The sequence below is a fragment of a genome, unplaced genomic scaffold, assembly GCF_019419815.1.
Source record: "Pyrus x bretschneideri cultivar Hongxiangsu unplaced genomic scaffold, Pyrus_bretschneideri_v1 Contig29, whole genome shotgun sequence".
In the NCBI taxonomy this organism is placed as follows: Eukaryota; Viridiplantae; Streptophyta; class Magnoliopsida; order Rosales; family Rosaceae; genus Pyrus; species Pyrus x bretschneideri.
Window position 1 is genome coordinate 4,121,081 of NW_025999601.1, and position 15,745 is coordinate 4,136,825.

The 15,745-nt window shown below is 37.9% G+C and overlaps 1 protein-coding gene across 2 annotated transcripts; it reads right to left on the reverse strand.

The window, feature by feature from the left end:
- Positions 1-684: 684 nt before the first annotated feature.
- On the reverse strand, positions 685-14,465 carry LOC103954766 (chromatin-remodeling ATPase INO80). Of its 2 annotated transcripts, XM_009366591.3 has the most exons (23): positions 14,165-14,465; positions 13,882-13,969; positions 13,319-13,703; positions 12,769-13,201; positions 12,433-12,633; positions 12,167-12,277; positions 11,425-11,846; positions 11,200-11,308; positions 10,998-11,078; positions 10,753-10,925; positions 8,572-8,697; positions 7,857-8,018; positions 7,718-7,775; positions 6,961-7,191; positions 6,663-6,809; positions 4,785-5,336; positions 4,374-4,631; positions 4,167-4,274; positions 3,304-3,398; positions 3,051-3,207; positions 1,549-1,746; positions 1,277-1,435; positions 685-1,165 (listed from the first exon to the last, which is right to left on the reverse strand). In XM_009366591.3, the coding sequence occupies exons 1-23, from the start codon at positions 14,222-14,224 to the stop codon at positions 950-952; spliced, it is 4,530 nt and encodes a 1,509-aa protein (XP_009364866.2). In that variant the 5' UTR covers positions 14,225-14,465; the 3' UTR covers positions 685-949. The 2 variants fall into 2 exon arrangements, with proteins under 2 accessions (XP_009364866.2, XP_048444934.1); XM_048588977.1 differs by lacking the exons at positions 13,882-13,969; positions 14,165-14,465 and having other exon boundaries at positions 12,769-13,169; positions 13,319-13,577.
- Positions 14,466-15,745: the final 1,280 nt, after the last annotated feature.

The window sequence follows — 15,745 nt, forward strand, 5'->3', positions numbered from 1 at the left end:
AATGCCCCTACACCTGATGTGATGCATGCAAGAAAGGGTATGAAGTGTATAAATCCGAAGTTGAGTAGGCGAGCAGGGAAATATTTCCTAATTTGCTATAAATTCTGGGCTTAGACTTGAAGTTAAAGTTTTTGGAAAATAGAAATAAATGCCTCTAGAACTTATTTAAGACTATTTAGAGGATTAAATAACTGGGAGTTTTAACGAAAAGCCCACAGTACTGTTCACTTTAACTAAAAAACCACATTTTTACACTAAAAAGTGAATCATGATAATATTCACTTTACCCTTTATTTTGTCCTTATCATTAAAACTCAAAATTTTCAAACCCTTTTCATTAGTTTTCTTTAAATAAACCCAAAGAACAATAGAGAGAACCAAAGGGAACTGTATCCCATCCCCTAGTCGTCTCCTTTGCTTGCCTGCGAAGAGTTTATCGTTGTTGTCTTTTTCTCCTTGCCGCAGATATTCCTTTTTTTTTAATTTTATTTAATTTTATATTTTTTCTACTGGGGCCGTGCTTGACTAAGTGGAATGGCTCGGCTAGAGTCGAGGCGTGGGACAACGTGGCTGGGAGCCACGGTGCTGGAAGAGAATCAACTCGGCTGGAGTCGAGGCATAAGTGAAGGTGTGCATAAATTACTGCTGTTTAAGGTGTGCAAAAGAAGATACAACCCTTCTCCATCTAACAATTTGAAGGCCACTGAGCCCTGAACGTATTATGAATATATTGTACAAACATCATACAGCTCTGGCTTTGTTTTCTGTAACTATGGTCCCGTTGTTTCCAGCCACAACGGGACCATCGACAAAACGACCTAGAAGTGAAGCTCTTGCTCATCACTCAATTACAATCATCTACAATCAATGATATTTCCAAGAAAATGGAATGCCCTTCTGATTGAGATATCTTGCGCCTGGGTTCTGCTCTGCAACTGCCAGATCCAAACTAACTCCGTGGTGGATACTGGGTCTGTTCTGAAACCGCAGTAAATGCCGGCTCAAGATTTTCGTTCACACTCTTCTTTGACCTCTTCGGCCTCTTGGGTTTCGTAGCTTGTGGATCAGTATTTGGTAAGGTATCATCCAACTCATATGTATCAAGTTCGTCCATGCTTTGTGAATTCTTCGGCCTTGTAGTTTGCTTGCCCGTTGCCACTTTTCTCTGTGCACACGTGATAATAAGCAGAACTCAAAGGAACATATATAAATAGCGATTATACTTTGCCAGTTGTTATACCCGTACATACAACGGATTCCAGATAAACGTCATTACCTTTTTATTATTAGATTTTGCTTTTTCCATATCTGGAGAGTCCTCATATCCGGTTCCCTGAGGCGCAGATGCAGGGTTTGTTAAATCTTCTAAAGAGGCATCACCTTCTGCATCCACTCGTATACCCTTCGTTTGTTTCTTCTTTTGTCTATCTTTAACCTGAAAAAACCATATGATACGAATTCGAATTACCAAATTTTTGAATGCAACACAGATTCTGTCACGAAATGAGCTAAAGTTCAAAAGAATTGAAAGACGAACTTAAACAGCACCTGTAATGGAATTTCTCTTAATTTCTGCTCCAACTGAGCATCATCCAGAAGTAGAGATACAACATCCTCAGGAGCCAAAATATCACCCTGAACATGACCACCCATCATTACAAGCTGCTGGACAGTATTTTTCTGACTTGCTCTTTGCAGGATCTTCTCTTCAACTGTTTCTTTACAAATAAGTCGGTACACGGTCACCTGCACGATGAATACGTGAAATCTATAATTATATTTACAGAACTCAAATGCATTTACATCTTCCAAATGGCTTGACCATACAATATGTAGAACCATTTGTATGGTGCTTTGGTGACGCCTTGCTTATATGGCATCTCTCGTCTTGTTCCCTCTTACATAATCATTCAATAAAATTTATAATTTGGCTTTTATTGGTATCCCACTTTCCGCCCTGAACTTAAATTAGTTCAGTTTACCCCATGTGCTTTCATCTTGTGTCTCATATTACCCTCTCCGTCATATAAACCATTAGTTTGCTTACATTTTTAGTAATTTTATAAATTTTAGATTGTAGAAAAAGAAATAGCATACCCACCACCCTAACCATCCCCATCTCATGTCCGCATTGGCAAACCCACCCACTCTCCTCCCCTACACAGCATCCTTACCCCATTTCCCCGCAGACGCAACGCCTCTCTCCTGCCACTACCCCTTCCCCATTCCCCTAATGCCTACTTCCAAACTACCCAGTTGTCTAATATTCCAAACCTAATGGAGATGTTAATGAAGTTTCACATATACCCAAAGATATTAAGAAGCTTAATATGTCTAATAACAAATTAAAAGCCATAAAATTTGGAAATAAGACCACCAAAAATGAAATTTCATATTTGGAGTATTTGGATCCTTTTGAGAGGAGGAAGTTGGTTTGTGGGCGGTGGGGATTTGTTTCAGTTTGGTTCACCAGGAAGGGGGAGTTTGGGATTGGCCCGATTACATGGTGAGGTTTGTCTGGGGTGCAATGGTTTGGATGATGAACGGGGCTGGGTGGGCCATGGCACTGAAATTTTAAGGGATGGGGGTGAGTGGTGGTGGAATCAATAGGGGAAGGGGGTTGGTGGTGGCTGCGATAGGGGAGTGGAAAGTGATGGCGGTTGGTAGGATGGTGTAGAGGCTTATTTTATTAAAGCTTTCAAACTTTTTTTTTACTTTATCAAAAGATTTCTTTTTTCTCAGGCATTTTTCTAGATTTTTATTGTAAATTTAAAAAAAAAAAATAAAAAACCTTATCCAAATGGTGATATACCATCGGACCTGTAGGCCCTAAATATGTCACATAAGCAAACTAATGGTTTTAATAATGGAAATATGTTAACGTAGGATGCAGGATGAATGCATAGGAAAAAAAGTAACCCAGTTACAACTGCAGGGAGAAAATAGCGTTTTTGTCAAAACAGAGGGATATTAATAAATTGTCTTTATCAAAGAAAACAAAACTTGGAAAACCAAAAGTCTATGGTTGGATTCAGCAAACAAAAACTCACATCTTTTGTCTGACCCAGCCGATGAGCTCTATCCATTGCCTGTAGATCCAGGGTTGGATTCCAATCACTTTCATAAAATATGACAGTATCAGCCGCTGTCAAGTTAATGCCAAGTCCACCAGCTCTTGTACTCAGCAGGAACACAAAAATATCACTCCTGCAAGAAGACAATCATCTAACATGTTAATGAACAAGTGTGAGATGAAAACAGACACTGCTCATCAAAGCCTTCATCTGATCATGAAATCCCTACCGTTGCTGAAAGTCTCTGACCATGTCTCGCCGATCCATAATGGTGGAGGATCCATCAAGTCGTAAGTATTTATATTTCCTGTAGTTCATGTAGTCCTGCACTTCGAGTTATCAGCATGAGAAATACAAATTGTACTATGGGGCTGTAAAAGTTTCCAAAAGGACAGGCTGTCTAGCAAATAACTCAATTAACTTAAGCATGATGGGAACATCTAATTCAAGTTTGTCAGACCATCTTACTTATCAACAGGTACAAAATTAAAGGGCAACTACCCTAAATAAACATTCCCTAAGGCACATAAAGAACGCATCATGTATTAACTGTGTTTAAAAAACGCGCCTTAAGGAGAGCCTAGGCAGCTTTGGAGGCGGGCAATGATGAAAACGCCTCTGCCCAGCAGGAGTAGGCTTAAACTCTCCTAGACATGGTCGAGGAGCGCCTAGGCAGCTGAGGTGCAGCTGAAGCGTTCCACTGGGTGTTCTTTTTATGAATAAATAAGAAACTACCCAAACCCAAAATGACATTTTGGGCAGGGTTTTTAAATTAAAACCAAATGTTTGAGTTAAACTTGTTTGTTGACTTGCGCACTTTTGAATGACAATATATTTGTTTTACAAAGTATTATATTGTTTATATATAATTATATGTTAATAATTTTGGTCCCAAGAGGCAATCGCCTCCCACCTAGCTTTCGCCTGGGCGGAGTTATCCATGAAACTTTGATACTGGCTAACATGATCACATGTGTCTTAAAATTATGGTGAAAATCATTGTATAATAGTTACGTATGGTTGAAATGGGAACCAAATTATAAAACCCAATGTGAACCCACAAACCTAGAGCAACCATAAGAAATGAATTACCTCAAGAATATTCAGCATCTTTGTCATTTGAGCAAACAAGAGAACACGATGGTTGTCCGCCCTCAAGCGTTTCAACAGTATATCAAGCGTCTGAAGTTTCCCAGAATCCTATATATAAAGTAGAAAAGGCTCATCTTTTCAAAAACACAAAAAAAAAGTGGTCACTAAAGAATATGAAAGAAACTAAAAAAGGATAAGCAGTCCTACGGTGAGCAATTTTGCTGGGTCAAAGCTTTGCATAGGAGGACAAGAACCAAAAATCTTGTACGTTAACTGAAGAGCCGGACGTGAAACAGTCAGTTCAGAATCAATCTCTTGTATTAAATGATGTGGAGTCTCAGGTTTTCTGGGTCCATTAAAGTCAGATGTGCGTGCAAACCCAGTAAACAACCTCTTCACCCAAGGGTATTGTAGTTCTTCAATCATTTTGTAAGCAAAGTTTCTGTCTGAGCAATGGGCATTGACCTATCAACATTATACAATCTTGATCAAGTAAACATCAATCTAGTGTTAACAAAGATAACAACAATTTTTTTGCTGTTCCTTTAGGTCAATCTGAATAACCACAATAATTCTAAGATAAAAAATGAAAGTAAAATGAATTAAGTATAAACATACCGGGGGAGCTCTAGTTCGTGGGATGAATGTGTATGCTGAATGAAGAAGCCTAGCGTTAGAGAGTAGCCTGTCACTATGAGAGACAACTAAAGCCTCGAATGGATCATCACCAGGGCCTGTAGCCAATTTCTTTTGAAGAAAGTTAGTTACAGATCTTGAAGGCATCAGCAACATTCGTGTAACAGCTCTCACTTTTCCACTCTCAAGATAACTGCATTCAGAATCATCATCCATGGTTTCCATTAGTGAGTCCACAATTCCATCCAAAAATTGTCGGTCCCATCTCACAATGGAAAACATCAGTCGCTCCATAAAAGAACCAGTTCCTAGAAATGCCACCTCAGCAGGGGACAGATCCATCATACGAGTAAAGTCAAAAGTTCCACTTCCAACGAATGAGCTATTCTCTTGCAAGAGTGTCGATTGATAAACATTTCCCGGTGAAAATATGTTAAAATATTTCTCAAAAGATTCTTTGTAGACACCATGTTGAACTGCTGAGCACAAAGTTTCAGAGCTCCAGAGAATTTCTTGATAGAAAAGTTTAGGGATCTGGATGAAACAAAGAAAATCCGTTTAAAAGTTTAGTCAGTACGTAAGTTACGAAAAGTAAAAACACAAATGTCAGTGCATGGACGCAGCTGCTTCAATTTATTTCTGCAGGTGAATAAGTATATTGGAAATACTCCTATGTCACAAACAATTATTGTGCTAGCAGTTCTGTACAATAAATAACATCATATTACTCAATAGAAGCAGGTATTGAATTTCCTCTTCAGATATCATTAAAAATATCCACTTCTAAATACAGGTCCAATCTGCATTTATTTAAAGGAACATTTCTAAGAGGTTAAAGAACGAGAAGGAACTTAATTTCTAAAGGTTATAAGAACACAAAGGAACATTTTTGACATAGCTTTATCATGATTGTAGGATACATATCTTTAGCTCACTACCTTACAACTTAAACTTTTGAAAATAATGGTGAACCAATAAGCATATCATTCAGCAAAGCATTCCTGAGCTTGAATCCTGCAATTGAACCTAACATAGGTTGCATTTCACATGTATGGCTTTAGTGGTGGAGAGAGAACCCACATGTGAAGTTATGTTCAAATCAAAATATAAATAAATTCTTGGCTCACATGAAAAGAGTTAAAGAACTAGATTTGACTTCACAATGGAAGAGAAGCCCGATAAAATAAACATGACATGACTGACAAGAATAAGTTATGTCATGCAATATTAGTTTGCGTGGTCAAACATTAGTTTAGGTATGTTGTCTTTGGTTTTTTATTTCACTTCGATAAATCATCTCTTAAGATTACAAGATATGGGGGAGCCAGTAAATTTGGAGATGTAAAATATGAAACTTCTGACTCAATCTCAGTACACAGTACATACAAATCATTGAAATCAAATGCCATTTCATTTCCCCTTGCACTTTCTGACCAGCTCTAATGACTCCTTTAAACTTTAAAATCTAATAGAGTACCCCCTGGACTTCTAAATCAAGTTAAATAGCTCAAACAATCAACAATATATGGAAAGTACAAGTGCAGATCACGTTACAATTATTTTTTGCGCCAGAAAAATGACATGAAATGGTGTTATGCCTGCAAATTACTCATCAAATAATGGAATTACCCATGAGCCTCCCTCTATTTCAACTTTCACTCCCCCGCTCTCCCCACAACACCTACATACCACCCTCTCTTTCTTTCTCTCTCCCATTTTGTTCATTGACCAGTATGTCATGTGTAGTGTGCAAGCCAAGTGATTATTTCACCTATGCACTAAAGAAAACTTATTTCCTTCTAAAGTACACGAAAGAAAACTACATAATTGCGTAACAGGAAAAAGGATCTAGGAAAGTACCGAATATGTTATAGGATTTTGACCTCCTGAGTAGTGCACGTCCTCCAACTCCCCAAATGGAGGAGCTAGAAGAGAATTTGGTATCTCACTAAAGTACAGATATGTACTTCCTTCATTCCTCTCAAATAACTCAGGATGGTTGCAGACCTATCATTGCGCAAATAGAACACTTGATATGGACAATATTATAGAAAATAGAACATAATTAAAACACATTTAATAATTATACCGCATCCTATGGACTACATAAATTTATGACAAAAGAAAACCACAATGGATATCAAGTTAGATAGCATACCTTTCTCAGCTGAATGACAATATTCATCAAATTCAAAATTTTCTTCTCATTAAGATGACCGCGATTGCTGTCAAACAACTCAGCAAGAGATATTTTGTTCTTGATAGCTTGATAAAAATCTTGCTGCCGAGAGCTCAACTTGCAGTGCACGGTAACCTCAGTTTTCCTGGTCAGCTCAGAAACCACATCTGTTTTAACTCGGCGCAGCATGAATGGCTTTAAAATGGAATGCTGTAAGGAGAATAACAACAGAAGTAGTTAGAAGCATTCCAGCAAATTTCAGATCTCATAGCACAGGTCAGATATTGGGATGACAGAGAGGTGTGAAGCAACAACGCTGGGATCACTACAAAAGATTAAACCAGTACATACACCCATTATGTACAGTCTACGGATACATAAGATGGAATGGTGAAATAGGAAATGATATCATATAAGCCTCGTGATTTCTACAATACAGAAAGTTATAGTTTGGTCAATATTGTCAAACAAAAAACATAATGAACTCTTTTCTAGTCAGAATGTTCCATAGAAGTTTCTTTGACGCACACTGGTTTTAGTCAGAATTTTAAAGTGGACTATATACATTTTTCCTATTCACAAATTACAGATCTTGCAAACAGGAGATATTTGACAGACCAGCATTTTTCAAAAATTATCAAATTAGGAACATTAGATCAGACCGAAGGGCAAGGAAGAACTGCAATCAATCCAAAAATTTATTAATCATTACATGTATCAGAGTCAGGGTACTAACCAATCTGTTAAGCTGGTGCTCATTCAAAGTACCCCCATGTTCCGCATGGTTTTCAATTCTGGAAATATTTGAGAAAATAATTAATTAACAAAAATACTTTGAGGTTTGTAGGCACGAATTTCAGGTCCAAAATGCATACCCTTTTGAAAACCACTCATTGAATTGTTCATGGCTGTCAAACAACGTTGGCATAATGAAATGTAGTAGAGCCCACAACTCTGCCATATTATTTTGGATAGGTGTACCGGTAAGTAGCAAACGATTTCGACAATTAAAGCCTAGAAGTGTCTTCCATCTTATGCTGTAAGATCAAATATCAAATGAGATATGGATGAGCACACACAATATAAGAATGAAATAAATGAAATCTGACTAAATGGGATTTTTCAAATGTCAGCAGTTGTAGTTGAGTCGTACTTAATATAAATGGTAGGTCCTAGGATCAAGGGGAACCAAACCACAAATATTATCAAATCTACAAGAATGTAAAATCAATGAGTTGTAGGAAACTACTTCCATAAGAGATTTCCATGCTGGGACAACTAAAAACACGTCATGTACACCCCTGACACTTCTTTGGATGCTCAAATAATAAACATTCATTTACTTTGAATATTTGGTACCCTAAGATGAACATGGTTTCTTAAATAATACAAAAACAAAAACACCCGGTAGACATGAAAATCTAAGGATATTTGGCACTCCAATAATAAAATGGTTTCTTAAATTTGTTTCACCTTGTGGCACCTGGTATCACTTCATCATAAACTCAATATACCACAATAATGGAGGAACACGGAGTATGATTATGTTCAAACCCCTTAATAAACATCAAAGAAGATTTCAGTCCAAACCTGTTAGAACTTTTGATTGCTTGGGCTTCATCTAATACCATATACTGCCATTTCACACGTTTAAAATACTTTTCATCAGCCACTAGCAGCTGGTAGCTGGTAATGAGAATATGAAATCCAGCATCCCTGCAAAGAAGTTAAAAGGACTTAATCATTTGATAAAATAACAGGAAACAAGGCAGGGGATTGCTTGGGTGGATGACTAGCATGCTTTACCATATATAAATCATAAACAAAAGAGTGCTTTTCAAAGGGTGCAGTATTCTTTACTAGAATTGAGTTCAACTGCTGAGTGGTAAGCAAGGAAATACGCAATTCTGTTTTTTCTTTGTTTCAATTTGAAGTTTCTTTTGATTTTCAATTAACTTGGGTACAGTTCCTGTGTATTTGGGTTTCACCCATATAATCAAGTTTTACTTGGTGAAGAAAAGGAAAAGAAAAGGAACAAGAGTATCAAGAGACCAACTCATGACAAAATGAAGAGTTCAGCAACACACATGACGACATGTAATTGATTTGGCAGAGGCCAGCATACTAAGCTTCTGTGCCCTAAAGGTCACTTCTAGATATATGTGTGGTGCATGCAAAAACAATCAAATCAATATGCATATATTTACTTGGGTGCTGTTATTGGCAACCCAAAATAGTCAATCTGCACTCGCCCCATGAGAAACTTAGGGAAGAAATAACACTAGGGAGAAATGCAGAAGGACTTTTTGGAACAGATCCCTTTTACTTTTCTATGATGTATACAGTTTTGTGCTCCACAGTTTTTGCTACTTTGGTTTCCCAAATTCCAAAGAATCAGTCAATCCCCTATTGTGTCCTTAATGTTTTCTGCCCAAGGGATACTAGCACAACAATAAAAAACCACCACGTATTGTTGTAAACTTCCTTACATGGTTAGCCATAGTAAATTGTACAGTAATACTTTTTAATATAGCTAAAATATCTAAGAACAACAAAATTACCAAGACACAGAATTAATGGAATAGGACACCATCCAGGGCCAGCTCATGGATAAAGCAACTTAAGCAGTCGCCTAAGGCCCCATTAAGTTAAGGCGTATTTTTGAGAAATAAAAATTTAGTGACACTCTCTAATTACCGTTCTCTCTACCCCTCCAAATCTTATTTGTCACTAATCTAGGGATGACTTCCAATGCTACTGATTGATGTGAGGAGGCTTTTTCAATTATTGACCATTTTATGTATAAATGAAATACAATGGCCTAGCAAAACAACCCTATTCATTTCTTATTCAATGGCTTTAAAGGTGTAATTTCCCAAATAAGCATTCAATGAAACACAATGACCTAAATCTTCAGTCCACATCAATATGACCTACGAGGAGTTGATCTAGCAGTCAGGTCCTTGGTTTGCTCCCAAGTGGTCTGCGGTTCAACTCTCTCCTATTAGGGAAAATGACAAGTCACCCATTTCAGTTACTGTAAAATAGTCTGTTATCTCTAAATGTAATTAGCTGTGCTAATGTTTGTGTTTAGTTAGAACTGTTATAAGGTAGGTAGTTAAGGGGCATCTTTGTAAATAGCCAAAGGCTATATATATGTCTTCACAGTGTACAAAATAATTAATTCAGAAATACAATTGGAAAGCTTACAGAGGAAGTTTCCAGATTCTATATCTCCTACGGTACCCACCTAGCAAATGCTAGAGTTTCTCGCTCCCCAAATGTTGTGGGGTCAGGAGGGGGGCCTAGTGATTAGTCTGGTCAAAGACTCAGATTCACGAGTTTAAAAATGATTAACTGAAACAATGTTTTCTTTTAAAGAGCTATAAGAAGAAATTATACAAATCTTGCTGGAGTTACAACCAGTTTTGCAGGTCCTACTGTTTTTTTATTACATAGTGTTTTCTAAAACCTATATAGTTCTTTGTTTTATCAGTATTGTTTTCTTTGTTCACAATTACTTTTTCTAAAAGTAAAGAAATATGATTTAGCTAAGAAAAGTAAAGAAATATGATTTAGCTAAGAAACTTTTGATATATAAAACTTAGTTAATATATTCCTTATAAACACTAAATTTTCCATCTAAGGCCTCAAACTGTCGCAAGCCTGCTCAGACACTGTCTCAAGCACTAATCTACTTCTAAGACCAGCCAGTTTCATATTATCCTTCTCTTGAAAGTGTAAAATAATAGCAAGGGCAAAGAAAATTACCTGCGGTACAGTTTTTTAGCAGTGATCTTTTTCCTAAGTACCTGACGCTCGTTAAGTCCTCCCCAGTATGGAAGAGTTTTTAAGTCAGGGCAGAAACGACTAATTTCATCTGCCCAGTTGTTCAAGACAGAGGCAGGAGCAACAACCAGAAAAGGCCCCCAAATATTTTTCTCCTGGATAGGACAAGAAACCCAAGTTACACCAAAGACAATCATTATGCAAAAAACACCAAGTCGAACTATTACCTCAGCCAAATGAGCCAAAAATGCCATCGCCTGGATGGTCTTTCCTAGGCCCATCTCATCAGCAAGGATGCCATTTAAACCCTGATAAACAGAAGAAAAGAAAAGAAAGAAATGAACCCTATAAACAAATCAAGAGAAACAAATCAAGGAATTTAAACTGTACTTGTACACATTATGTGTATCCATTTGGGTACAGACGAACCTGCTCATAGCAATTAACCAACCACTGGAGGCCTTTTAGCTGATATTCTTTAAGGGATCCTTTGAACAACTCCGGTGTCTGAACAGTTGATGTTACAGGCATTGTGGAACTGCACATATAATAATAGAAACATTATCAACTTGACTGAAAAAGCCTTGCCTCCAATTTCCTGATAGAGTCCAAAAGAAAGGCAATACTAAAACAATAAAGGAAAGAGTAACTGACGGGTTATGTAGATCTATGCTACTAGCTCCAGCAACATCGTGTGCTGCCTCAGGTTCAGCATCTTCACATAGCTTCAAATACTCATTATCAAATTCACTAGTTATCTTTTTCTGCTTTGAAACTGCATCTTGTGCTGCTTTAAAAGCCTCCTTCTTCAGTTCAGCTTCCTCAGGGTCTTCTTCCTCATTAGCTTCATCATCTGAGGAGCTTAAAGATGCTTTTTCCTCGATTTTTTTTCCATCGCCAACAGGCAGATCTTCTGATGGCTGTGAACTTGACTTGTTCTGCATAAAGTGACTGTAAAGTTCCGTCTGTTGTATAAGAAAATTGAGCCTTTGCTGCTGTCTCTTTGCTTCTCGAAGCTCCTGTTCGCGCCTCAAAGCTTCAGCTGCTTCTTTTTCCTCTTTCTTCCTCACTTCCGCCTGCAAGTGTCCATATTTAAAATTAAAATAAAAAATGACCAAGTTTTGTCAAAAGAAAGAAAAAAAACAGATAGTAAGTACGCATTACAACCAAATAATGCAGGATAGCCTTCCATACTGATAATAATCAAAATTATTGACAGTTAAATCTCTAAGGGAATGATCTGACAGAAGATCTAGAACTTAGACATATTTCAAGAAAATGAATATCAGGCAACTACACATCATTAAAGATGACTAAATTTAAGAGCAATAGGATAAAAAGGCATGCATATACTTCTTGTACTCAATTCCCTTCAGAAAGGAGAAAGGAAGGATACCATCTCTTTATCTATTCTCTTCCAAAATAGTAGCATATCTCTGGCTAGTTTCCTTGTACGAATTGGAGCACCCCTCATCAGTTTAAGAGATCTACTGACCTTCAATTTCACCTACAAAAAATAAAAAAGTAGACAGCTTCAGTATAAGAACTACCAATGCCATCTGATGAAAACCAATCCCCAAGTTTGGGTATCGAAATCCACATCTCACATTCTGTGCAGGGGAAACAAGTAGAAGACTACATAGGGCGTACACATATAAGTACCTCTCTTTGACAGTTCTCTGAGACCCTCTTAGCATAACCTAGTTGCCTCTGGTGGAAATTCGAAAAATTCCTATGATGCCTTGGCATGTCTCTTCTTACTATGTTTACCCAAACTTTTCCAATCTTGTCCATTTCCTCCTTCTCAATCACAGAAGGGTCTTTAATAACCTTTTGCTTCTTCGGTAGACTTCTTTCAATGATCTGCAGGACAAAACATTAATGAGAAACCAGCCCAAGATATCACATGAAAAGGAAGACACGCCCACAACCCAGCCTATACCCACCAGCAAAGAAACATTATTGTCCCGAGATAATCATAAGTGAAGGAACACAAACCTCATATGTGTCTCCTTTCTCCAAAACTTTCACATAGTAGACCTGTAAAACTCCACCTTCAGACAAAATAGATCTCTTTATATTTCCAGCTGCACCCTCTGGGATGGAAGAGTTTAACCCAATATCAGAGACCTTGAGGCTGAACTTTTGGGCTGAATTTGAAGTGGATGATGCCTTTAGTCTAGCTTGAAGGGATTCATACTGGGGATGGGGATCGCCCATCCCTGCCTGGTTTTTAGGCCCCAACCTTTTGTCACTAGTCATCATTTCTGCCAAGGATCCCAAGTCTAACGTGCCTCTTAAGTAAACTTCCTCCACCCGAAAATCTGAAAAGCTCGGTAAGTGCAAAGACGACACCAGCTTATCGTAAATTGGTGGAATCCTGTAAGTGATACCATCTCCTATATCCAGATAAGGAGGTTCATAGATTATTCTGCATGAAATACAGAGACAAAAATATAATAACCAAATAATTTAATATAATCATCATGCACATGCTTAGCAATTGGAATAACTCATGCTGAAAAGGAAACTACAGGAGAAAGCAAACCTATCAGTGCCACGTTGTGGTACCAAATCTGCATCATGGTGGTTCCCGGGTTTTTGAGGATTAGAATCATTGAGCCACTCTGATGAGGTTTCCATTTCATATATCCCTCCCCGGTGCTCATTGCCCAGTTTCCTGGATTTTAAACCCTTATTACTCTTTGGAACTGGAATCCCCGTCTGAATTGGTGCAGGACTTGATGAGGAATCCTTGAACCTCCTCTTGTACTTCTGAATGTGTTCTCCAAGCATTGATCGATACCTTTCCTCTGTAATCCGTGTCCCGTAATAACTGTCATCATCCTCGTAGTCACTATTTTGGGATCGCCTTCTTTTTTTAACTGAACTCAGTTCTCTGTCAGACATCATCCCATTACCTACAGCTCCATCTACACATGCAACCGGCAAAAAAATCACAAACATGCACATCTATAAGTCCGCAAATCACCATTCCAACCGACAACAACCATACACAAATGTATATCACACATGCAAATTTTCAAGCAGAAAAACAAATAAATTTGGTCATAAAAAGCTTAACTCCAAAAACTAAGACAAATTGCCCACCTTGGCTACCTCTGCTCTCATCCTGACTACTATTTCCATAATAATCGAAATCGTCATCCGGTCGGGGAACTTGAAAGTTCATCAAAGACTACAATGTGCAACAAAAATCAACAAACTTTAGTCCAAAAAATAATCAAATTCAACATGCCCAATTCAAAAACAAGTGAATTATAAACATTAGAGCACAAAATTTACCAATTCAAAGAAAAAGCAAAAAGGGCAAGAAACGCTGTCATTCGAGCAAACAAAGAGAACCCATGCGAGAAAAATTCAAGGGACAAACCTCAAGATTGAAAAGGTTGGAGTAGGAGAGAGAATCCTTGGGTTGCTTCCGGTGGTCCATGTGCTTTGGGGTCGAACAGGCGACCTAGGTCTTTCCAGAACGCCGAACCGGCGGCCGTCGCCGATTAGGTCGTCAATTGCAGCCAAACCTCTGCTTTCACGGCCCCAATTTGTATGGCGGATCCTCAGTCGCAGCCCCTCCGTCACGGTTCAAATAGCCAGATTGTTCGAGGAAGTAAGTCCTTCCTTGCTATAGTATATAAGACGAGTAGATTTTGATTGGGTGCTTCTGGCCATCACAGCCCCAGTTTTCTCTGTCACCGCCTACGGGAAAGGGGAAAGAGAAAAACACGAAATTGTTACGATGGTCCCTCGACTATACCTGAATTGCACTTTGGTACTTGAACTTTAATTGTATTTGCTTTCGTCATCGAACTAGTTCCAGCTCTAGTGATTTTTAAGAATGATTTATATGACAAATGGTCTCTAAACTTAACTCACACCACCAAAATGATTCTTAAAATTGAAAATTCATAAATATAGTTCTTGAAAATAGGTGTCGTAAATCAATATGATTTTTCCGTCACAATTCTTATGTACAAATGTGACACATAAATAGAGCCCATAAGATGTAAAAGTTTTTATCACAAATGGTACTTGAAATTAATCCGCACGAGATGGATCCTTAAATTGAAAATCGATCAACGTAGTCTTTGAAAATAGGTGTCACAAATTAATATGGTCATTATGTTACAATTTGGCAAAAAATCTACCATATGATGATTTGGATTTAATAATTAATTATAAAAGTTGTCAAAAAAACTTTTTGTACAATGAGATTATCTCAAGGCAGAGCTTGTTGTTCTCCGTTTCGTCAAGAACCCCAGGGGAGCACTCAGAGCATTCCCACCGTTGGGTATTGCTCGGGGGACAGGGTCCAAAACAATGGCCCGAGGGCCGGTGGGAGGCCTCCAGCGTGGGGTAGCCCGATGGAAGGGGGAGGCCCGAGCAAAGGGTCCGTGAGGGATTGCCAGCCCTTGAGCCCGAGGTGGGGGTGATGCAAGGCTGACGCCAGGGTGGCGTCAGCGCATTATTTAATTTTTTTTGTGTCAGGCGCGTGCACCCCACCCGCGCGTGGGGGCGCATCCCGACACAAAAATCAGAAAAAAAAAAAAAAAAAAAAAAAAAAAGTGTCAGTTACCGTTGGGAAGCCACGAGGCTTCCCACGGTGCGTTAGATCTTAACGGTCACTTAATGTGGACCGTTAGATCTCAATGGTAAAAAAAAAAAATAAGTTAGATTTAATATCCACCGTTCGATCTGAGATCAACGGTGGATATTAAAATGCTTTATAAATTAAAAAATAAATGAAAAAATAGTTTTAAAAATCTGAAAAGTTACCATTGTGACACGTGGCACAATCTGGAGTGTTGGAATTCAAATTTTTTTATATCCAACGGCAGAGATTAATTAATTGAATAAAAATTTAAAAAAAAATTGTAAAAAATTCAAAAAAAATCAAAAAAATATCTGAAATATCTGAAAAAAATTGTAAAAAAAATTGTTTTTACTTTTCTATAAA